The sequence below is a fragment of the Drosophila biarmipes genome, chromosome 3R, assembly GCF_025231255.1.
Source record: "Drosophila biarmipes strain raj3 chromosome 3R, RU_DBia_V1.1, whole genome shotgun sequence".
Lineage (NCBI taxonomy): Eukaryota > Metazoa > Arthropoda > Insecta > Diptera > Drosophilidae > Drosophila > Drosophila biarmipes.
Genome location: NC_066616.1, coordinates 22,612,140 through 22,637,075, shown reverse-complemented (window position 1 = coordinate 22,637,075; position 24,936 = coordinate 22,612,140). Strand labels below are relative to the sequence as shown.

The 24,936-nt window shown below is 43.4% G+C and overlaps 1 protein-coding gene and 1 long non-coding RNA gene across 4 annotated transcripts; both read left to right on the top strand.

Annotated features, from left to right (window-relative positions):
• The first annotated feature begins 1,533 nt into the window (after positions 1 to 1,533).
• On the top strand, positions 1,534 to 10,654 carry LOC127011510 (uncharacterized). The gene is made up of 2 exons (XR_007764503.1): positions 1,534 to 2,155; positions 10,007 to 10,654. It is a non-coding gene; the product is annotated as an uncharacterized LOC127011510 (long non-coding RNA).
• A 268-nt stretch (positions 10,655 to 10,922) lies between these two features.
• On the top strand, positions 10,923 to 21,872 carry LOC108026218 (box A-binding factor). 3 transcript variants are annotated; one of them, XM_050888447.1, is made up of 7 exons: positions 10,923 to 12,556; positions 16,986 to 17,466; positions 17,533 to 17,731; positions 18,781 to 19,004; positions 19,348 to 19,512; positions 19,893 to 20,046; positions 20,599 to 21,022. In XM_050888447.1, the coding sequence occupies exons 1-7, from the start codon at positions 11,061 to 11,063 to the stop codon at positions 20,883 to 20,885; spliced, it is 3,006 nt and encodes a 1,001-aa protein (XP_050744404.1). In that variant the 5' UTR covers positions 10,923 to 11,060; the 3' UTR covers positions 20,886 to 21,022. The 3 variants fall into 3 exon arrangements, with proteins under 3 accessions (XP_050744404.1, XP_016952524.3, XP_050744403.1); XM_017097035.3 differs by having other exon boundaries at positions 10,927 to 12,556; positions 20,138 to 21,872; XM_050888446.1 differs by lacking the exon at positions 18,781 to 19,004 and adding an exon at positions 18,208 to 18,380 and having other exon boundaries at positions 10,928 to 12,556; positions 20,138 to 21,872.
• Positions 21,873 to 24,936: the final 3,064 nt, after the last annotated feature.

Sequence of the window (24,936 nt, the reverse complement as noted above, 5' to 3'; positions counted from 1 at the left end):
GCTTCTGATTCGTCCGGTTTTATCAATGTTTCTGTTTGCAATATGTTTGTTTTCTGCCCTTTTTGTTTCTGTTTCTTGATACTGAGGCCCTTATCAATCCGCATGACGTCATAGGAACCGGCATTTTGTTATTTTATAGGAATTCCTTGACACTTTTTTATCGTTTTATTTGGGCGACTGGCTTATTTTGTATATTTTTTTAGACAAAGCAGACTCTTTGGCATTTCCCTGGCGTATACGTTGTTTATATTTCTTGTTTAAGTTATGCCGTTGGGCTTTATCGCCAGGGGAGAGATCCGGAAAAAAGAGTTTGAGAGATAGGCAAGGTCGTTTGCTAGGCCGCGCTATCAGTTCCTTGAAAAAGGGGTGTGTTTTGGCACAATTTCAGTAAATAAAGTGGGTTATGCTAAACTTACTTAGATAGTAAGAGACTGAATAAACATAACATTTATTTTTTTCCTTTTTAAAACCATGTTGCTTTTTCTGTTATATTCACTCCGAATAATAGAGATCGGAATTTGAGAATAAATGTTCTCGAAAACGAAACGAAGTTACTCTAAATTTGGTTTTTCGAGACGTGGCTTAAAGTTATTGAAGATCATTGTGTTTTTAAGGACTTTTTAAACTTTAAGATCCATAAAAATAGTTAATAAATGAAAAATATGTTTTAGCAAATGAATGATTCTTAAAATTTGGTTGTATGTTAATAAATTTATTTTTCAAAAATATTCATTTTCATATATTGTTATTATTGTGGGACCCTTTAATTTCTTGGAAAGCATATAAATACCATTTTATGACTTAGGAGTGTCATTCTATTCTTGGTTAATATGTTAAGATAAGTATATATTCAAATCATTCCTGTTTATATATATTATTATTTTACGATCCTTCAGTTTCTTGGAAAGCCCATCCGCACTACTTTAAGGGCAATCCGGGTCACCCATTACCACTTCTTAGCGAGGAGCTTACCGCCCGCGATAGTGGCAATCTGGTCGGACTCCCGATGATGTCGTCACCAATCGAAATCCGGCCAGGCCAGAGTTGATAAGGACTCGGCTCGCCCTGTGTGCCAGTGTGTTTATTCGCCAAGTCGCAGAGTTGCCCCGATAAGGATAGTCGCGCGACCGGCGCGTGATGCAACTTAATCAAATCGCGTTTGGGTATCTCTGCCCTCGCAGTGCCTGTCCTGCTCGCTCCGCCCGCCCCTCCAAGGTGGCGTCTGTGGGGCTGGGATGGCAATCGAACTGGCATCGGGCCGGGCTCAGATAGCCATATCTTGGCTGCGTCCAATCAGCGGAACCGCCAACCGGCAACCGGCGGCCGGCAGGCGAGAGCCAAACTACGCCAAAGTACCGAGTACACGGCGCAATGAGTTCGACGGTTGCGTCGCCGATAATAAAGTACAATCGTTACTTTGCTGTTGTTGCTGTTTTTGAAAAGGTGATATGAATTGTGCTCTGATAAGTTTTAATCAAGAATATTTCACTCGCCTTGCTTTGGGTGGCTCCGGGCCGAGTAGCATTTGAAAAGTTGTAGTAGTAGGTCGGAGCTCGGATGCGGGTCCGGTCGGTCGGGTCCTCTCCCAACCCAAGCCAATCTAGCCAAGTCCATCCCGTCCGGAACACCGGTGAGGTGTAGAGGAGTGACCGGCGATTATCACAGTGATCTTTCTGGGGGGCGTGCAACCGAAGAAAACCCGTTGGGCGTGGAAAAATTGCAAGGAAAGTTGCGCCGGCGCAAGGGAAATCCTTTAAATGTGTGTTTAGCCACAAAAGCGACGTGAGTTTGACCAACACAATCGGAGGTCGGGGCGCCCGGGAAAGCCATCCATCCGCTTCCTCGAAAGAGTTGTGATCCGTCGGCGTGACCTGTGTGACACTTTCATTTGCCGGGTTGACGCCCCCTCGCAGTCCGTCCGGCATCGAAGCCGAAATTTAACGCCTGCTTAGCGCGTGGGATCGCCAGATGCCCTGGCCCGGGCATCATCATCGATGTAAACCACATGTGCCGAACGCCCCTCATAATGAGCGCGACGGATGCGAACACCCAACTCTGGTTTCTGGGCTCTGGATTCTGGACCTAGCCCACAGCGTACTGCCAATTGAAGTGGCACTATGCCTGGGAAGCTGGCCTGCTCCGCCTGGACCACTTTGTAAGTTCCCCAGAGTCGAACTGGGCTGCGCTTAGTTAAATTGTTATATAATTAAATGCAAACTATCTGGAGAGCAAATCATTTATGAAAAGCTACAAAAATGCGAGATGCAGCATGCTATAAGTCACGTAATGTGAATGTTAATCATCACTTTGGGCAGAAATATCATAATTACTCATGGTTTTTATATGTGCACTCATTTTTGTTATGAGTTGCAAAGTAAAAATGGCTTTGGAAACATAAAAACAAAGATGATAAGTAAGTATTTCCTTTGAAATACTTCTTTATGTTTTATAAATTGTTTATATTTATAAAATTGTAATTCGGTTATTTACGGGATGAACTGAAATAAATTATTGTGATATAATAACTAAATGTAGAACCTTGCCCCAATAGTTAGCCATGGTATGGATCCAAAAACTTTCCAGACCTTTGATTGGTATTTTTTTTAATATTTATATTTTATAAATTTTAAAATATTTATAAAACTATGGTTGGTTTATTTATGGAATGAACTGAAATATATTTTTGTAATATAAAAACAAACTGCAGAAAGTACTTCAGTTAGCTAGGCATAGTGTAAATACCCAACTTACGACACTTGTAATGAGTATTTAAAAAAAAACTTTTTTATACTTTATAAATTGTTTAAATATTTATAAAATTGAAATTGGTTTTTATATGGGATGATCTCAAACGTAGCATGGCCTAACCTAAAATTGTGTATATATTTTAAAATTAAAATTGGTTTACTATGGGATAGATTAAAATATGTATTTTTTAAATACAAACGAGTAACGAGAATAATAAAATGTAAAACCTTGTTGCAATAGCTAAACATGGTATGGGTCCCCAACTTACCAGCCTCATATGTAGCAGCATAACGCAAAAAGGAGATAAAGAAGAAGTAGCCAAGTCGGAAAAGGAAAAGTAGGGAAAATTATGACGATTACATGAAACCAGCATGACGATCAACGAACCCGAAAAGCACAAAACGCTGGGTTCCGTCCAGCCGGAGGGTGGGGCAATGCCTCCGAGCTCCAGCCAGTGTCACCCAGCAAGTGGCCATGTACGAGGCGTATGTACAGGCACTCGTACAATTTAAATTGTGCCCATGCATGTACATAGTATTATGTACTATGTGAGGCTTTTCGAGCGACTGAAAAACAAAGTGCGAGTCAAGCGCTGGGGCCCGGCTGCCTGCTCCTACAACTTGTTGCCTCTGCGGTCGTTCATTTGCGGCGACGACAACAACGTCGACGGCCTTATCGCCAGACCCCTACAACAACCACGACACTTACTTTGTATATACACAACTGTGGGGGAAAATAAAAAGAAATACTTATTCAAGAAAAATAAGCAATTCTGAGGAGAATTCCAAAACAAAAGAAATAAATGTAGTGGGGCCTTATACTATACATGGTAGCCATAAATTCATACTTACACACACATGACTTCCTGCCACAGGCCAGCCATATTGGAAATTAATTACGAAAAAGCGATGAAAAACAATATATAATAAAGGCCAGCGAATTCCCGCACGCAACCGACAATTGCCTTTTGCTGTTCAGCCCAGTGATTTTCCAAGGAAAGCCCCAAGGAACCCCCAGTGCCCATTCCGCTGACACGTGTACCTCCTTAGCGAAATGCATCTGCAAACAGCCGGGGTTTACTTTTGGGTACCATCGAGGAAACCGCGACAACAAACACCGCGAAAACCAAAACCGAGCCGGGGACAAACAGCCCAGAATGACGGACAGTCACATACATTAAACATTAACATTGGCACTGAGGAAAACACCAGAGAGCCGAGTAAAAATTGTGGTATAAAAGGAATTTTTGTGAAATTCCGAAAGGCAAACAGAATGCACGGCAAACAACAATCGGCCAGAGACAAGATGCAAGATACAAGATACAAGACACTCGTGTTTGTCTTAATCGTTAATTGCTCTGGCCACGTCCCAGTTCCAGTTCCCCGAGCTCTGCACACAGCCACAGCCACATCCCACGTCCACATCCACCGAATGCGCCAAAGTCTAGGAAAAACCGCACCTACTCCATATAGACACAGAGCTGCAGGGCCATATCTACAGGGGATGGGAGGACGAGGACGAGGATGAGTATCCGCGCGTGTCTCTTAACTGGGTCTGCGATGAGTACCTGTTGCCGGTCCGAGGCTTACCTGTCCACCTTCCTCGTAATGTGTGTTTGACAGGATATGCCCAGTGCCAGACCCAGTCCCAGTCCCAGTCCCTATTCCAATCCCTATTCCACAGCCCCGTCATCGCTCCGACTTGCATTGTTCTGGGCTGCCGAACTTTAATTACCCAACCTTACTTTCACTGTCCGCCGTTGTTTGCCGCATAAAAATTAATGAGTTTAGGACTTCGCGTCTTCCATTCATGAATTTCGTCCCAGGACCGGGAAATTCCGGTGTGCTGATTCATCCTTTCATGAATGGGAATGCTCTATTTACCCACCTATTCGGGATTGGTTTTTAATGGGGGAATTCCGTTTATCTGACAGATAAACTCACAGGCCATGTAAGGTAATTAGAGCCTTGGAGTAAGCCCATGTTTAAAATATTTAAATGCAAATGAATTGGATATACTATACTTTTTGTAATGATATCTTAACCCAATATTTCTTTCTTAGTAAAAAATAAAACAAATGTATTAGAGGCCTGGGGATACTTTAGGTATTGTCTTATGTTATTTTATTAAAACAGGAGATCCTTAAGTTCTAAAGTTCTTTAAAACTAGTTAGGATTAGAAATATCCTAAAATATCCCCTGAAATAAAGTAATTTTCTTTGATATTGAGGTATCTCGATATTTAGGACTCTGCACTAAGCACCTTATCGTTAGCTCCTTTGAAACACTCCCCCCATTAGTCGATCTCCCACCGCGAGTGTCTCCCGGGCGAATCATTAAAAAATCATCACTTTTGAAGTGGACGCCCTAATTGTAAAGCGCCAGCGCTAGGTACTCGGCCAACGACGGAAAGTAAAAACATATTTTCCAAAATTATATAACCCAACAATGGAAGGGACAATATTTTCCCTGACGTTGTCAGCGAAAACAAATTCATAATGCTGTTTGTTTGCTTGGGCCGAGAGCGAAAGGACGACCCGAGCACGGATGCGGCAATTCCAATAACAACCGCATCCCCAGGATACCCGGAGATGTCCAGTCCGCTTCCCCTTCCCCTTCCCTTTGTCACGATCAATTTGTATCGTGTCGGCGCGTGTTGCCATTTTGTCCTGTTTACCTTCGAGCTGTCTCCTACCTGGTGCCCCTAGAACCCCTAGGAGGGAGGATGGCAATGGGAATCCTACCTGGTCCCAGCCAAGGGCAAATGGCAGCCGTCTGCGGCTTGGCCGGCCGATTAGCACTGATCAGTGCGGCTTAATCGTGGCTTCTTGACAGTTTCCACTACAAAGTCTATTTAAATAGGTTCAATTGCCGCTTTTTTGTTTGTCCGCCTGTGGGAAAATGGGAAAAACTTTTCTCTGCCGCCGCAAATGTGCGGGAAATATGTTCGGCAAGAATCAAATCCTTCCGACCACATTACCTAATGATGGTCTAAGTGTTTGCTCATTTAATTCAACGTCACATGGTGTTTGTCTTACAAATTGGACAAGTAAGTCATGTAAATGCTATTTGCATAGACGGGAAAATTTTCCAAATCGATAATGGCATATGAGCAGCAGAAGGTTCCTGAAATAAGTACCATTATCATTACTACAAAATAGAATAAAACCATTTCGAAAAAAAGTGAAGATCAACTTGAATTTTATTTAATTTCAACCTAAAATTATAAAGGATATTATCAATTATAATAAGGTAAATAATAAATAATAATTATTTAGGTAAGATGAAATAATGATAATGAAATGAAATATAATAAGATAAATAATAAATAATAATTATTTAGGTGAAATGAAATGGCAAAACAAAAAATGTATGTCGATCGTAATGATATAGTAGTAGTATTGATATAACACTAAACTGTATGGAACCTTCTTATCATTCTTATATCAACTTATTTTAAATACTGTAGGGTATACAAATTTTAATATTGGTATACCTCATTTCATTTCTTTTGAAAATCCCTTAAAATTTGTCAAAGTGTGTAAACTTCAGATGAAATTAATTTAAGCCCGGCAGAATCGTGACTTTTTCCACTTCCCTATCTACCGCCCAGCATCTGAAGATAACCAGAAACAATTGCGCTGGTTATTGTTGCATTAAAAGAGTGCTAAAGACATGTTCTCAATGGTCATTTAATGGGTTTGATAAGAGCCCGGCTTTGGGGCAGACCGCACAGGCCACTTGACTGGGATGCTTCGACGAAGGGCAACTCTCGGCTTATTGTGGGATTGTTACTCGAATGCCTACCACATAACGATGCTGATAATTGGCGCTTAAGGAGTCAAACGACTTGTATCCAAAGATAGGGAGTGCGCACTCGACTCGGGACCCGGGGATGAAATGGATCCGTGGCGTGTTGTGTTACCAGTGCAATATTTATGGCCGCGATGTACACGAAAATATTAAAAATGCATAAATACATCGGCACCGGAGAGCCATCGATGACGATCGTCCTGATATGTGAGACACTCGCCACGGCTGACACTTGTTTGCGGCGCGGGGTGGGGGAACCTGCCCCGCGAGGCAACCCATTTTCGGGCACCATAAATATGTCAAAATAGCTTTGTTCCTCAAAAGAAGAAACCCCCTAATTTGTGTGTACGTGTTTTGGTCTCGTGGGATACACAAATAGGAATAGTTCTGCCTGAGTTGGCCCCCGGTGGATTTACTAATGTCTCGGCTGAGCCCTATAAAACTTATTAAACGACTTTTCGCCACAAGCAGTGGGCATTCGAGATGGTCCCCTCACAAAAACCCGAGAGCTGCGCCACGGCCCATTGCCATTCGGAGATCGAGTGTGAAACGGGGCACCTCCTCGCCCGCACACCCACACGATTATCCTTCGCCCAAGGACTATGGCAGTAAATCACATCATTAGCATAGCATCGCCAGGGCTCACTGGGTGATTTATTGGCTCGGGAGATGGCTCTGGAGCGGGGTTTTCTTGTTTGTTGACACTCAGCTCCTCCGGAGCTCCGCCCAGTCTTCGGAACTTTCAGCCAGGCGGGGCACTCAGCCCTGACTCACATTGTAGGGCGAATGCCACTATTAAAGTCGGGGTTTTTGAGGCCGCCCACCGTTATTTGCATTTGTACTCAATGCATTTCGTTTATAGAACCCGGACTTATCGCGGCTAACTAGGCATAACACTGCCAGCTTGGGGTCACAGGAACCAAACAGAGGGTATAGCTGGGGAGTGCTATACAAGAAGGTAAATTCGAAGTCGAGTGTGAGAACGTTTGAGGTTGGTGTTGTACTTCAAAGTTCTAAGCTTGATAACAGATCAAAGAAAGTTTTTGAATAGTTTTAGAAAAACTAATGAATGGGTTTGGAATGATGTACTACATTTCGTTTAGTTTGCTTTGGATAGGGATGATTTCTTGAAGAAATGTTATTTAAAACCTTGAATATATAGAAAACCTTTTTTTTTAAGATTTTAGAGTTGGATTTTATAATATTTTATATTTTATATATATATTTACATATTTTATTTAATTTGCTTTGGATATGGATCTTTTCTGTATTAAATTTAAGAGGATATGTGCTTTAAAGCTTAAAAACAGGTCAAAAAATCTTTTTGTTAAGTTTCGAAAAACAAATTATCTATGTATAGAGTGGAAATTGGGTACTATATTTTTTTTTTCTGAGGATATGGACCTTTTCTTGAAGAAATTTAATATAATATGTACTTTAAAACTGGGAAAAAGGTCTGAAAATCTATTTTTTTAAGTTCTCCAATACTGATGTATAGAGTTGGAACTTGGTACAATATTTTATTTAAATGGCTAAAGATTTGGATCTTTTCTTGAATAAATATTATATGTATTTACAGCTTGAAAAGAGGTCAGAAAATGAATTTTTTCAAGTTTCAAAAACGATTTGTTTATTTTGCTTTTAGTACAAATATTTTCTTGAAGAAAGATCAATGGAAATCTTTTGTACAAAGCCCCAAACTAATTTGATGACTTAATATATTATTTAGGTCCTCGACATGCGCGAACCGCGTGTTAAATTGAGCCGATCGCCCCGGTGACGTCTGTGCCAGTTTTTCAAACCTGGCAATTAATAAGTTCAAGGTTAAAGTTCCACCATGGATCCCAGGCACATGCAGGCAGTATTTCGAAAGACTTGTTTTTGCTTTGGTTGAAAAATTGAAATTTGTTCGTTCCCGGTCGAGAGTGTTGGGGCAGCCAAAGTCGAGTATGAAAATATGTGAACAAATAATTAAAAAATAAAACAAATGGGGCGATCGCGGAGAGGCGTCAACCTCCGTCCCCATGTGTAGGGAAAGGTCCGGTCTAGTTCGCCCGCTTCGGAGCGGCATCAGAGCGATCCCAAGAGCACCTTATCAGCCTCGATTTTTCGTATATTTAATAACATACACTTATTTGGTTTTAAATGCCCACAAAGGTTATGCCATTTATGTCTGTGCGCCAGTGTATGGGTACTCGTGTCCCGTTGAATTTCAAAATGGAGTGACCATTTAGGTTCGAATTTGCTTTGCGGGCCGAAGCACTTGAGGGTCGCCTACTTTTCCAATTGATCGGCGATCGTTAAAATGTTCCCAAAATGTCCAAACAGATCGTTGGTGCCGCCTATTCAAATGACGATAAAAAGGCCATAAAACCACCGACCGAGCCTCCCAAAAATCCACTCGAAAGTCGTTTTACGACTCGTCCTGGTTCAAATGTAACCATTTTTTAATCAGCCATTAAGCGGCAGCTCGAGTGCATAATTTTACGATCGTTTTTGAGCGTATTTTGGCGCGACGTCTGGGGAATTTGCAAGGGCCCCCGGAGCCACGGAGATCCAAAGTCGAGACGGAGTCCAGGGGAAAGTCTTTCGCTGTGCGTCTTTCTCACGACTCGGCTCCAGCGTTCACTTGTCTCGCCGCGAGGAGTGTCCTTTGACCCGGTCCTGAAATTCAACACGCGTCGTGCCATGATTTTAATGTTCGCGTCCTCGCGATAGGCATGAAAGTGTGTCTGGGTTCGAAGACTCCCCTCCTAACACGCATGATATTTCGAAATATTTTGGAGGAATTTTCGAATTTGTTTCTTGCCCTCGATTTACTTTGTACTGATTTATGTGTACATTTCACGTTTGATTTGTAAAAACCACCATGAAGCGCACTGAGAGTATTAGCCAAGCCGAAAGTAATGGGTTGAGGTGGGGAGCAATTTGTTTTGTTTAATCAACTGCAATTATATTTTAAATTGGTATAATTTTTAACGTTTTTCGGCTTGGTAAATGGTTAAAATTTAAATTACTATTTCTACGTTATCTCATAAAACTTGCCAACATTTTATTTGGTTTCTAATCTTTGTTTTAGATATAAAATAATTTTTCATTTTGGCATTATTTTAATTCTTTTTATTTTAAAAGTTTTTTTTTTATAAATTTTAATATTGTTATCTCAAAACCAAAAAAAAACTGAATATTTTTGCAATTCACTCTCTAAATTTTTGTTAAATATATTCGGAATTTATATGAATAGTTGCTGGTTTTTTATAAATACTTTTTTGTTTCTTATAATTCCGTGTTTCTTATAACAATTTCAAATTACATTTTTAAGGTCAGGTCTAAAAATTTCAAAAAATTCCTTTTAATTTGTTGAGTTTTTTAATTTCCTTTTTAATTAGCTAGGACTTGAAGTAATATTATTATAAATGGTTCGTTTTTTTCTACATATTTTTCAGATTTAGTGTGTACTGGCTCTGCGGTCGCCTGCAACCGCCAGTCGGCCAACCACAACAACACCAATCGAGGAACAGTTGAGGTCGCGGCAGCAACAACAACAATCCGGCATGGCCTCTGCCTCGGCCTGGCCCCCACCCCTCCGCCCACTTTCTACGCCTGTTGTTGTTGCTGTTGCTGCAGTGAGAGGCGTAGCTAAAAGCAGGGAACCTGTATTTAGGGGCATTGGCGAGAGCGAGAGGGAGCGAGCGAGCAACACCAGGCGCTGGCAATGGGTGCGATAAGGCAGGCATTAGCATACAAACAACAGTACAAAGCCAACGGCGCAGGAAGAGAAAGAGAGGAGCCAAAGAGCGGGCTCCACCAGAAGAGAGTGTGGAGTGGGAGAGCGTGTGGAGCTCGGAATGAAACATTTCGAAATGTTTTAAGCTGTACAGTGGAAGAAAATGTTGATATTCTTTGGAAAATCTTTTGACCTATAAAAAGTCTTGACTATTTAATGAATTAGGTTTTTAGAACAGTATGTGATAACTAAACTAAAAATAGTAAGTTTTGTTTTTTATAACTAATGATTATTGAGTAGTGTTCTTTGAATTTAAATTCCTTATGTGGAATTAATAATTGAAAATAAAAAGACAAACTTTAAATAACTTTGTGAATGCTTGATCCTTGGAGAATTTCTTTATAAATGGTAATATTTTTTGCTGCGTACCCTTGGAGATTACGGTTTGGAGCGGCGCTCGTGTAACGGCATGTGGAGCAAGGCGCAGAGCGGGCCAAACACAACTGTAATCAATGGGCAGCGCCGACTTGGGGAGAGGGCGAGAGAGGATGCTCGCCGAGATTTGTGCTCGATTTGATTTTCTAAAAAAACATATTTAATAAGCTTGTTTCAATCGTTTTTTTCGTACTGCTGCGCCGTATTTCGAATCTCGAAGCGCAGGCCGCTCAAATCGAATCAGTTTGTGGAAAAATCGCGCCGGATACGGACACGTACGTGGGTTGCGGCGCAGAGTCCGGACAATTGCAGGGGATCGAACGGCCGGAATCGGAATAATGACGAAAACGACTAAGCCCAAGGAGAAGGCGGCGGGGGGCGTGGGGGCGGCAGCGGGCGCGGGCTCGGGGGCCAAGGCGGGCGGCAGCCTGCTGACCAATGCGGCGGACAGCAAGATCCGTACGGCCAAGTCCAACAACAACAAGCGGCAGTCAGGACGAACAGCAGCGGCAGGAGCCACAGCAACAACAACAGCAACGGCTGCTGCTGCTGCAACAGGACCAAGTGCAGCGGCGAAAGAGACGGCACTAGCGATCGCCGCGGAGCCGGCAGAGGGAGCGGCAGCGACGCCGACGGCGCAGCCCGCGGAGGCAGCGACGGCCGCCGCAGCGAATTTATCGACACTTGAGTCCGCGCGCTCGCAGGCTCACACTTCAGTTGTCAGCGAAACAGCAAGCCAAGCGGTAACCACACCAAACGCGTCGGCCACGGTTACAGCAACAGCAGCAGCAGCAACAGCAATAGCAACAGCAGCAACATTAAGCGACACAGCAGCAACAGCAACAGCAGTCGCCTCAATCGCCGAGGAACCCAGTGCGCTAAACAACAATAGCAATCCTAATCAGCCGGAGAGCGTCGCGAGTGAAAGTGTCCACCAGAAAGTGTCCACCATTAAGTGCCTGCCCGAAAGTGTGCAGCAGATCTACGAGCAGCAGCAGCAACAGTTCCTCACCCAGCAGCAGCAACATCAGCAGCAGCAGCAACAGCAGCAGCATCAACAGCAGCAGCAGCAGGAGCAGGAGCAACATCATCACCAGCAGGCAGTGCAGGAGCAACACCAGGCCAGTTGGCTGGCCTATGACCTGAGCAGCGGTTCAGCGGCAGCAGCAGCGGCGGCAGCAGCGGCAGCCTCGCACCACCACCACCACCTCTTCGGCCACTTTCCCTATCCGGGCAGCCATCCTCCGGCCCAGCTGTACGAGCACTACGCCAGCACTACGGATCCCATCATGCGGAACAACTTTGCGCTGTACAGCGTCTACGGCGGCGGCGGCGTGGGCGTGGGCATGGCCAGCCACGAGCACTTGGTCGCGGCAGCAGCAGCTGCAGCGGCCCAGGGCACAACGCCCAACATTGACGAGGTCATCCAGGACACGCTGAAGGACGAGTGCTTCGAGGACGGGCACAGCAGCAACTACCATGTGCTGACCTCCGTCTCCGATCTGCACACCCTCAAGGAGGCCAGTCCCTATGCCCTCACCCACGAGCAGCTGCACCAGCAGCAGCAGCAACTGCTGCACCAGCAACAGCAGCAACTCTACCACCAGCAGCAGCAGCAACAGCAGCAGCAGCAGCAGCAGCAGCAACATCACCAGCAGCACCATCACAACAACTCCACTAGTTCCGCTGGCGGGGATTCGCCCTCGTCCTCGCACCCATTGTCCACCCTGCAGAGATTCACCCAGCTGACCAGCGCCAGCCAGCGGGACAGCCTCTCGCCGGAGAACGAGGCGTACTTTGTGGCCACCCAGCCAGCCAGCAGCTTGCAGAACAGGTGAGTCTCTGCCCAGTGAGCAGTGAGCCGTAGAGCTAATGAGCTCACTATCACGAAGCTCGCGGGCGCACGTGCCTTTCGCCCGCTTGGCGACACCGTTAAAAGTCATGATCGGAGCACCGATCCGCGATCCGCGATCAGCGATCAGCTAACAGAGCTCCAGTGCCGCGCCGGCTGATTCATATTTCTCCCGCCCTGGCGCGACTTCTCGAGCGGAGTGACGAAGCCGCAATTGTGGCTCATTGTTCCAAAGCTCGGGCTTTGGACTCCGGCTCCGACTCCTTCTTCTCCGCCCTCACCGCGCTGGAGAAGCCCCAAATCCATGCCCACACTCAAATACAGTCGGTTATGGTTATGGCATTATGGCATTCTCAGGTGGTTTACCCAGTGCGAGGAATGCAAAAATCTGTTCCACTTTCATCCAGCCAGCTAGTTAGTTCGGCTCGAAGAATGTGTTTCCAGCGGGCACAACAAAAAACATAAACAAAACACAGTTGTGGAGAAGGCATCACAGATGTCTCATGGGAAGAGCATGCCGCTTACAGGGAGGTGGCTTAGAGGGGCAGTACTTTGGGGTCCAAGGGCATACTATATAGGAACGTCTTATTAAACACAATTCTAACAAATGTTTTATAATAATATTCATTATAATAATATAACAATATTTACAATAATATTTCTTATAAAAGGCAATGCTTTAAAAACCTTCTTTAAATCTAAAAGAATTCCTCTTAAAGTTTATTTTTAAAAAGAAGACTATAATAATATTCATTATAATAATATAACAATATTTACAATAATATTTCTTATAAAAGGCAGTGCCTTAAAAACCTTCTTTAAATCTAGAAGAATTCTTCTTCAAGTTTATTTTTAAAAAGAAGACTATAATAATATTCATTATAATAATATAACAATATTTACAATAATATTTCTTATAAAAGGCAATGCTTTAAAAACCTTTTTTAAATCTAGAAGAATTCCTCTTAAAGTTTATTTTTAAAAAGAAGACTATATAATATTCATTATAATAATATAACAATATTTACTATAATATTTCTTATAAAAGGCAGCGCTTTAAAAACCTTCCTTAAATCTAGAAGAATTCCTCCTAAAGTTTATTTTTAAAAAGAAGACAGAGAGCGATTCTTCTGTTCCCTATCTTTCCACAAATAATAATCTCTCTCATTGTTAAACACTGTTTTGCCATATCCTCTCTATGAAGCTGACTGGTTCGGCTTCTATTAGTAACACTAACCTTTTTGGAGCTGAAAATAAACAATGGGGATTTTGCACTTGGCGTTCCCCCAAGAAATCTCCGGCCAGCTCGAAACTCAGCAAAAAATAACCAAATTGCTGCTCGAATTTCGTAAACAAGAATATGCAATGTCTTAGTTATTGACGCATGGCTCTTCTGACTCAGGAGTTTTCCCGCCGGGGATCTTAGGCCAAGCAGAACCAACTGCCCCCAGAGATGCAGGAGTTCCAAACGGTTGACTAGGTTTCTTCTTGGGCTTTTTCAACCAGCATGGCTTAGAGTAACACTGCACGTGGCCACATTTGGCCTGGTCCCAAGCACGTGCCACAAATGGAGGCAGGTTAACTACCAAAAAAAAAAAGGGGAAAAGGGGGCGTGACCCGCATTCGATCGAGCTGTGGAAACTCGGTGACTTTTTAGAGCCCAGCCAAAAAAAAGGAAAATGCAAATTGCAATTGTGGCGCATTTTTCTAGCTTGTTTTGGGTATACAGTTGCAAGCTCTATTTGGTTTGGTGTGAGGATACCTGGCCAGGGTGCGACTGTTTGGGAGTCGCGGTAACCCAATGCCCAGGCCAGCGACATAGAAGCCCTCGAAAGAAACCCAAGCTCGGCCCGGTGCAGCAGCTTCAAGTGCCGCAGAAGACTCCACTCTACACTTTCCAGGGTAGCCTCTGCTGACTCAGCAGCCCCCGAGGTAAAATATGCATGGTACATGGGTACACCTCGGGCCGTAAGGGTTAGGATGGGTGTAGGGGGCCGGCTCTATAACGATCGCTGGGAGCACCCGCACTTTACAGATCTCATTTCGCTGTACTCTCTTCGTAGATTCGCTGTGCCACACTGTGTGTTTTTCACTATTTGTTTTTCCTATGTTGTTGGCTAAATTGAAAACGTGTTTTGCATATGCATATGGAAACAGGCATGAATGCACATTTAGTTGAGAGCAGTCTGAAATGTCACATTTGAAGGGCTACAAAGGCTTATTTATAATACTTTGAGAGCTCAATGTTGGGATTCAATAGCTTTCAAAAATATATTTATAGCAATGATACAATCTAATGATGCATTCATTTTGGGGACAAAGTTTTGCACCAGAGCTTGCACTGAGTTGTGATCTTTCTGAGGGCTCTGCTTAGACGGAAATACAACATATCTGGTAGCTCAGATCATCTGGTGACGCCGATGTGCTCCCCCTTTCGTATGTGACTTTTTGGCCAGTTTCGCTTCTGCGGCAGCAAGAAACCAGAAGAAGATATCACGCTGCTGGCCAGCTCACATGCCATTTTCGCCACACATACCTGCCGGTGCCAGTGAATGTGAAAAACAAGAAGTCGACGCAAAATACTCACCTGCAACAAACAACTCGGGGCAGCAACAACAACAGCAGCAACCACGGCAGCGGTGATAATATTATATCGTTGTCGTGCATTTTGTGTTGTCACTCAGACTTCCTATATACGCGGCCATATATTGCATTATAGCCAGGGGGCATCTCGAGCCCAGGTGAAATAAGTGCTGTTATCAGAGAGCGTGCGCATCTAGCTGAAAGAGCTGCCCATATGAATCCGAATTCTGGCCACAAAGAGTGCCCTCACTTGCAGGTCGTTTGTTTGATAATTGAATAAGCCACATATGTAAAGAATATAGGTGCAGAGATATGGCTTCTGTTTTTTCGGTTGGGCTTACGCCGCCACCTAATCACTCTGGGGTAGATGGCTTTGGGCCCTCAGCCACTGCAACTGCAACTGCAACAATTGCAAGTGCAGCAGCAGCAGCAGCAGCAGCGGCGGCGGCGGCGACAACTGCAACTGCATTGGCATAAAACTAAATCCGACTCGAGTCATTATGCAAACGCGCGTGCCCCGATTCGGTTGTGCTTTCTTCTCGGTCCCGGGTCGAGATCTCCCTCGCCATCTCCAGCTCCATCTCCATCCACATCTCGACCAGCCTCGTCCAGAAAACCCAGTCCGAAATAAAACCGCGAGCTGAAAACAGCAAACTGAAATACAAATAAATCACAACGAAAACGAAAACGCCGAAGTTAAACCCAAAGCTGAGCTAAGCCGAGCACTTCCGCGTGTTTCCTGTGTTGCTGTTTACACATAAATAGAGAATTGTATTTTTTGGAAAACAAAACACAACAAAATGGTTGTACCAGACAATGGAGAATGTTAATTGATTTATTTCGATTCGTTCCCTGTCAAGGAGAGACGAGTGTGTAGGAGTTGTCTGAAGTGTCCACCTGTGAATCCGAAGGCCTAAGACTCCTATCCTTCATCTTATGATCCCAAATCTCTTCAAGATCGGTTGCCCAAACAAACTTTTGGCTACGCGGCATTTTATTGTCCCCCCAAAAATTTGTTTATTTCTTATGGTCTTTCCGAGTCTTGGCAGAAATATTTGCACAGGCTACTGTTAACTAAGGCTAACAAACAAAAGATTACGTAGGTTCTCTTTTTTTGCTTTCGCCCTGGGGTAAACAGAACTGCAAACACTTTTATTCTTTAATTAAAAGCTTCATGGCCACAGCCGCACAGGCTCAACTGCAAGCACGCCAAAAAGTGGACGCTGGTGGTCCGTCGACGGCAAAAACAACTCATTCTTGTAAAGTAAACAACAACCAGGAAATGTTAATAGCGTCTCGTATTCCCAGCAGTGACAGTGCGGTCTTAGCAGCGGAGCTAACAGCGCGATAGCGATTAAAAACGCCCCCGAAACGCGCGCAAATGTGTGCCCAGCGTTTTTGAACGCTTAAACAGTTGTCGTTTGTTTTTTTTTTGGCAAAATATAAGAAATTGATAAAATGTTCTTCTCGAACTACAATAATATGTATTTGAAGAACTATTGCTATAGGTATTAATAAAAATCATGCCTAGATTCTTGGAAACAAATTGAAAATTTCATTGCAAAATTGAAAATGATTTAAAATTATAATTTACATTTCGTAATGTTTACAAAAAACATATATATTTATAAGTTGTATATTTTTTTGTAAATGAATCACAGTTAAACAATGCGAGTACTAGTATTACTACTAGTACTATTTTGTTTTAAATGTTTAAATTGGAAGCTTCATTTCTTACAAATAATTCTGAGTAGTGGTAAATTCTTGTTAAAACATATAAGTATTAAACATATATATTAAATATCATACTTTCTCCCCTTAATTACAGCTCTGTCTATGCTGGCTCCTTGCTCACCCAGACGGCCAATGGCATTCCCTACGGCATGCAGTCGCCCAACCAGACCCATGCCCACCTCCAGCAGCAACATCACCACCAGCAGCAGCAGCAGCTGCAGCAACACCAGCAGCAACAACTGCAGCAGCAACAGCAGCAGCACCACCACCAGCAGCACCACCACAACTCCAGCAGCAGCAGCCCGGGGCCAGTGGGTCTGCACCACTCCAGCTCCTCGGCGGCCACGGCGGCGGCGGTGGCAGCGGCCACAGCGGCGGTCAATGGACACAACAGCTCCCTGGAGGATGGCTATGGGTCGCCCAGGAGCAGCCACAGCGGCGGCGGCGGTGGGGGAGGCACTCTGCCCGGCTTCCAGCGCATCGCATCCGTCAGCAGTGGCTACGTGAGCGGCGTGGCCAATGGCTCGGTCAGTGGCGCCGAACGCTACGCTCCAATGAGCAATTACCGCTGTCAGGTGGGTGCTTACTCAGGGAGTCCCCCTTCTCAACTCCCAACTAACCTAGAATAACCCTCTTTGCAGAACGAACCCTGGTTCGATCAGGTGGGGGGCTACTCCTCGGGGGGCCAGGCGCAACTGGGCGTCGGAGTCGGACCCGGAGTGGTGACCAATGTGATACGGAACGGCAGGGCCATCTCGGCGGCCAATGCAGCAGCCGCCGCGGCTGTGGATGGCAGCACTCCCGGAGCCTTCCTCTCCGCCTCGGCATCCTTGTCAGCAAGTAAGTTCCCATTTAGGATAAGAAAAACATGGAAAATTAGGCCAGTCTAGAACATAAGCAAACTCAAAGCACTCAAAAATACACACAAGCCGAGATCCTTTTCTATTTGGAGAGGGTTTAGGTAGAACTTCGCACAAACACTCAACCGCAGGCCCAGGCCAAAAGGACACCCATCGATGGCCAGTTATTTGCCTAACCTGAGCAAACCCAAAACGAGAAACTGGCTGACCAACTGCCAGCAGCTGTTGTTAAGATCACTTAGTATTACATATAGCTAGTCCTAAGCCTACGTCTCTATAATAAATTCAATTAATTTTATTTCAACTCTTGAGATAAAAGCCAACCAAAGAACACCACAAAAGCCAAACCTAAATATATAAAACACACACAAAAACGCAAAACAGCAAACTATCCAAAACACGCAGCAACCAAAAACCTTATGACTTATTCCGATATTTCTATGTCAATCTTTGAAGCATTATTCGATGCCGATTATTTCACTGAGGGGCGAGAATGTGTCAATTGTGGTGCGATTTCAACCCCATTATGGCGACGCGATAACACGGGACACTATTTGTGCAATGCCTGCGGCTTGTACATGAAAATGAACGGCATGAATCGACCCCTAATTAAACAGCCTAGAAGATTGGTAAATGTCTAAAACAAATGTCTTAAAAAAATTCACAAAATCACAAAAAACTACCAGCAATTACTACTAACCAATCAAAAACCGAAAAGCTTTTGTGTGGAACAAAATTTCTGTGTGCGAACTCAGTGTCTAGTGGGTATTTGAAAGTAAAAAGCAGAAACTTATAGAAATCCGCATCCGCCAGCCTCAGCACCACCGCCCCGCCCACCCAGCTCCCTTCTGACAAAAAAAGAAAAGAAAACTCCAAGAGAGTGAATTGAAATTAATTGAATTTATTATTTATTACGAAAATGCCAATTAGATTAATATGCGACAAAACAAAAAAAAAAAACAAACTACAAATCGAAAAGGTGCTTCCTGTGATATTACAACCAACAACATTCTGATTGCTCAATTCCAGTGGCCGCTGAATCAGGCGGGGATTTCTATAAGGCCAACTCATTTAATGTGGGCGGCGGTGGCCGTAGTAAGGCCAACCCGAGTGGTGCCCCCACCGCGCAGGCCTACTCCTCCTGTCCAGGCTCGAGTGCGACCTCGGCGACTTCGGCGGTGGCGTCGGGAACGGGAGCCACTGCAGCCACGACGCTCGACGAGCACGTTAGTCGCGCCAATTCGAGACGCTTGGTAGGTCGCCCATTAATTACCGATACCGATACCGATACCGATTCCGAAACCAAAACAAAACAAAACCCAACCAACCAACCGAAACCCCCCAAAAAAAACCCACTCCACTAACAGAGGAGAGCCCAGTAGTCCGAGTAGAGCCACTAACCCAGCCCAGCTTCGCTGCTAACTAACCTTAGAACTAACTTGTTAAAAGTAAACCCGCCAGTCTGTAAATCCATACCCCCAGTAAACCCCTTTTGGCCCCAGAGTTGCCATAGAAAACGTTGTTCCACACGAAAAGCTTTCGCTTATCCGAGTATTTCTATCTCTTACTTACTAATCAAATTCTTGCCACATGTAGAGCGCCTCCAAGAGGGCCGGACTATCGTGCTCCAATTGCCACACCACGCACACGTCCTTGTGGCGCCGCAATCCCGCCGGAGAGCCCGTCTGCAACGCCTGCGGACTGTACTTCAAGCTCCACAATGTCAACCGACCGCTGACCATGAAAAAGGACACCATTCAGGTGAGTTTACTAGCATCTATAAAAATGCAATCTGTACACTGTACACTGATGAAAATATTGTGAATATATGATAAGTGCTTTCTAAAAATTTTCATATCAAATCTTAAATTAAAATGTTCACTATCTCTTTAACATTAAATAATGTTAGAAATGATATGTGAAAATTACTTTCTAAAAATCCTGTTGGTATAAAAGTATTCCTGTTTAAAGTAAAAGTATCTAGTGTAATTAAGTGATTCTAACTTGTAGTATTTATTGGTTATTTCAAAGTTCATTTGATTAAACATGTTGATTTCATAGGGCAAGCATCTTATTATCTCTTATTATCCTATCAAATGAAATTAGTAAATAAACTTAAATTTAAAATTCCTCTCCCACAGAAACGCAAGCGCAAACCAAAGGGTTCCAAGAGCGAAAAGTCCAAGTCCAAGTTGAAGAACGCCCTGAACGCCACCATGGAGAGCGGCTCCCTGGCGGCCAGCTGCCACAATGTGGGCCTCGGCCTGGACAGCAGCCAGATGGACGTGAACGATGGTAAGTTGCACTGACCAGTGGCCATTCCCCATGCATGCCTAATTCGTGACGTTTGCTTTCTTCTTGTTCCCCGCTCACCTGGCATGTGAAGACATGAAGCCACAGCTCGACATGAAACCATACAACTCATACTCATCGCAGTCGCAGCAGCAGTACAACCAGCAGCAGCAGCAGCAGCAGTTGCTGATGGCTGACCAGCACTCATCGGCGGCCAGCTCGCCACATAGCATGGGTTCCTCCTCATTGTCGCCCTCAGCCACATTGCATCAGCCACATCCTCATCAGCAGCAGCAGCAGCAGCAGCAGCAGCTCTGCTCCGGACTGGACATGTCGCCCAGCTCCAACTACCAAATGTCGCCACTCAACATGCAACAGCAGCAGCAGCAGCAGCATCAGCAGCAAGCCTGCAGCATGCAGCATTCACCCAGCACGCCCACTTCCATCTACAATACTCCATCGCCCACTCACCAGCTCCACAATAACAACAACAACAATAGCACGCTATTCAATAACAACAACAGCAGCAATGAGAATAACAGCAAACTTATACAGAAATATCTACAAGCTCAGCAGCTGAGCAACAACAACAGCAGCAGCAGCGGCTCCACCAGCGACCACCAGCTGCTGGCCCACCTGCTGCCGAACTCGATTACGGCAGCGGCAGCAGCAGCGGCGGTGGCAGCAGCGTCGGCGATCAAGACGGAGGCGACGGCGGCGGTCCTGTCGCTCACCTCCCAGGCCAGCTGCTCCAGCTCGGGATCGGCGGGACTTACGATCACCTCAACACCGACCACGGCATCGAGCGGATTATCGTCCCTGGGCCACAGCAGCCATATTAGCCTGCAGAATCCGTATCTGCAGCTGGGCCTGGGCCAGGCGAGATCCTCGCCGCCCTACTACCTGACCGCGGGCGAGGAGGATGACCAGCCGGCGCACATCAAGCTGGAGGAGATGGAGCAGCAGCAGGGGCAGCAGCAGCAACATGGCGAGATCATGCTCAGCCGATCGGCCTCCCTGGACGAGCACTACGAACTGGCCGCCTTCCAGAGGCACCAGCAGCAGCAGCAGCAGCAGCAACAGCAGCAGCAGCAACATCTGCAGCAGCAGCAGCAACAGCAGGCAGCTGCCCTCTTGAGCCAGCAACATGAGCAGCATGTGACCAACTATGCCATGCACAAGTTCGGCGTGGAGCGGGAAACCGTGGTGAAGATGGAGTAGAAGGAGGGGCCGCTGCTCCAGCCATGACCAAAGATTCTGTTGTTACATAAATCTCATAGCTCCAAAGAATTTATAGCCTGTATACCAAGAGAGCCGTTCTCAAAGAACGCTCGCCCATCTAAAGCATCATTAGTTGTACATACTGTGTAGTACGTTTTAGGCTTAAGTCGATTGACATTTCCATTTACTTTTTCGGCAAACCCATTCGAAATTCTGTTGTTATTGAAGTCTAGTTTAATTCTTAGCAAAATGCCAACAGCATAAAATCGATTCAGACGCTAGGATAAGACATACAAACTTGTTATCAAATCGAATACCTTTTGAGATTTCCCACAATCAAATTCCACTTAGATATTAGCCACTAGTTTAAGTTAAGCCAGCAAAAAATGACAAAACAAAAGAGAAAACCCCAAAAAAGAAAAACAATCAAAGTAACCAATAATCTCATGCAATTTAGTTAGTAATTTATCTATTTCTTACAACATTATCGATAAATATTTAAAGCAATTTAAGTTTTAGAAGCGTACAACTTTTTACATCATCTTTGCAATATTAATTTTATTTCTTTTGAGCGAATAAAAGACAATTGTCACTGAAATTTTCCCAAATTGATTCGTTTTATGTCAAACATTTAAATAATGTTGTGGGACAACGTGGCGTATGAGGAATATGATATCCTATTTTCAGTGTTGGTAAGTACTCCGATGCTAGTCACCTGCCTGAAAGTATGCTCTACGCTTTTTATGGGACATACTGACCCAAAAAGTATGCTACAATTTTTCGATTTTACATGTAAGGTAAAATGGGTGCTGGTTTATGTATTCTTTCAATTATCTACATGCAGCCGTCTTTGTCGAGGAAGGAGAGATATTAATTAATAATTAATTATAATCTATTTGAGAATCTTTTTTTTAATCGGTGAAGTCATGCTAAAGCAATGTAACCAAAACTAAAATCTTAATTTTTACCCTTAAAACGCCAGTATTTTGGGCGTAAAAATGGAAATAATGGTTCAAAATCGGTATGTCATACCTTGTTGAAATCGTGATAAATATTCCAATTAACTGGCAATCACTCCTACAATATTTTATTTTTCACAAATTTTTGCAAAAAAAGACGATGCTACCCTTGTGAAAAAGTCAAATTTTTTGATTTTTTTTTTAGTTTTTAGAAGCAGCTAGAAAATTACTGCGTTCAATTATCTGGCTTGTTAGCTGTCCAAGACAGAGCTTCTTTAAGGTTTCGGACCATTTTTGATAAAATTACAGGAAAATATGTCAAAAGAAAATATGATTATTTGGCAAAAAACTAAGGTTTTAATTTTTTACTCAAAAATAATCAGTAATTTAATTGGAAAAAGAAAAGTAGTGGTCCAAAAACGGAATGTCATACCTTGTTGAACTCGTAATACAATTTCCAATCAACTTTCATTTACCACTAAAAAAATTTATTTTTGACTAATTTTCGCAAAAAAAGACGATGCTACCCCTTGTAAAAAAGTCAAATTTTTCGATTTTTTTTTAGTTTTTAGAAGCAGCTAGAAAATTAATGCTTTCAATTATCTGGCTTGTTAGCTGTATAAAGCAGTTCGTTTTTAGGGTTTCGGTCTATTTTTGACCAAGTTACAACAAAAAAGGTCCAATCAAAATATGGGCTTTTCGCCAAAAAAAACTAAAAACTAATTTTCCACTCAACAAATCAGTATTTTGAGCGAAACAATAAGTGTAATGGTACGAAAATGAATTATTTTTCTAGCTAGACTAGCATCACTGATGGATTTTCAAAAATAATATCGTTAGATGTTTGAGAAATATAAATGTACTTACTATCATTTTACTTAACTGAAAGAATCCATTTCGTTTGAAATGTTTTGTTGTTTAAAAGCAAAATATTTTGTTTTGTAATATCTTTATTATTCTGGTATTACGGCTTAACTTACGAATACAAAATGCTTATTTACTACAGAAATTTGTATAGTAAGAACGCAGAAAAGTATTAGTTTATGGACCGCTTGTTTACACCTTATTTACAAGTAGTGAAGAAAATATAACATACAAAATAGTGTTTAAAAAACAATGTTTTTTTAAGTGAACGAGAAAAAGTTTCTTATGTGCTATATTAATTTTTTTAATATAATTCAAATATTTGCTTTAACTTTCAAAATACCTATTTCAATAAAATAAATACATATTATAATAAAAATTTGGCACCTTCACCATATTTATTCAAATATATTTACAGATTTGTGGAAACCATTCAAAGTGGGTAACTCGGTGGAAAACCCAGAAACTCAGTGCCACTCTAGAAGAGTACAATTACAGGCGGCAACCAGTGTGTGTGTGTATCTTTTTGGGGCGGGGGATGTACACATGTGCGTGGGGGATGGGGAGGGGGTGGTCCGTGTGCTTGTAGGGGTATTATATTATTTTGTGCGCCGCCATTTACGAAAGCGACATTTTCAGTGATAAGATAACGCCGCATTGCCGAGCGCCCTCCGCTCTGTCTCTGTCACTCCCTGCCCTGCCTCCCGCTCTACCGCGCCCTGTCCCCCTCGCTCTATTTATATTTTTCGCTCTAGTTCTTTTTTAATAAACTTTCAGTACGTTCGTGGTTGCCGTGGCTTTTTTATGGGAGTCACGCGTTACAAAACGACAACAGCAACAAAATCTGAAAGTCACTTCATGTGGCAAAACAGTTTTTGTTTATTGCTAGGGTTGTTTGCTCGCCGAGGGTGGGGATCCGCCAGGGAGGGTCTGCCGTAGGTAGGTTGGCGGGTGGCGGGTGGTGGAGGGTGGCAGGCCCACAACCTGGCTACGTGACTGTACAAAAGTGCCGGGTTGTCGCTCGTGCACCGCTCAAGTGGCGCTGCGGAGGCTCCATCCAGTAATTTGATTGATACCGCCGCTGATTAGCCTCGAAAAAAGTCCATCCACCTGAAAATACTCCCCTTGATGGGCTTTTTTGGGATTTAAATTAATTGTAAGCCCATTAGAAATGGTTTGCCTTTGCCTCTGTTAATTGTTTGTACGGATACTATCTGCATTGGCGGCCTAATCGGTCGTTGCTCAGGTATATTTGCAAAACTTTCACTCAAGAGATTGCCCATTTTTTGGCGCCGGGTCAGGGTTCCACTATCAAGCTTTGGGCAAATATTAGAATGATAATAATGCCAGCCACATAGCCTTGTCTTGCACGATATCACATCATGCACGATAAGATAAAGTAGCTCTATGTTTTTATTTTCAATCTTTTTGGGGCAACATTGCGCTTCCCAGAAATTATGGAAGTTTCAAAAGCGATTTATTGTTTATAGTATTACATTTTTTATTAAAAGATATTAGGAAAAATTATTTTTACCACGTGAATTTGTAGCCACTAAGTAAGCATTCGTATATAGTATTTGAGTAACCCCAATTAGCTAAGCTCTGGCAACTTTGAATGATTGTTTGGTAATCATTTGGCTGAATTTGTTGACTCTCATTTTATAAGAGCTTAGACTTTAATGTTTGCTGCTAGTAAATAAGTCGCTTATTTGCGCACGAACTAGGCTAGACATATAAAATGGTTATAAAACCTAAAAACTGCATTCCTGTAAAAAGTTAGCTAGTATACTTCAATTGATTAGTACACATTTAAATGGTGATTGTACCAATCCAGTAAAAGGCCGGAATT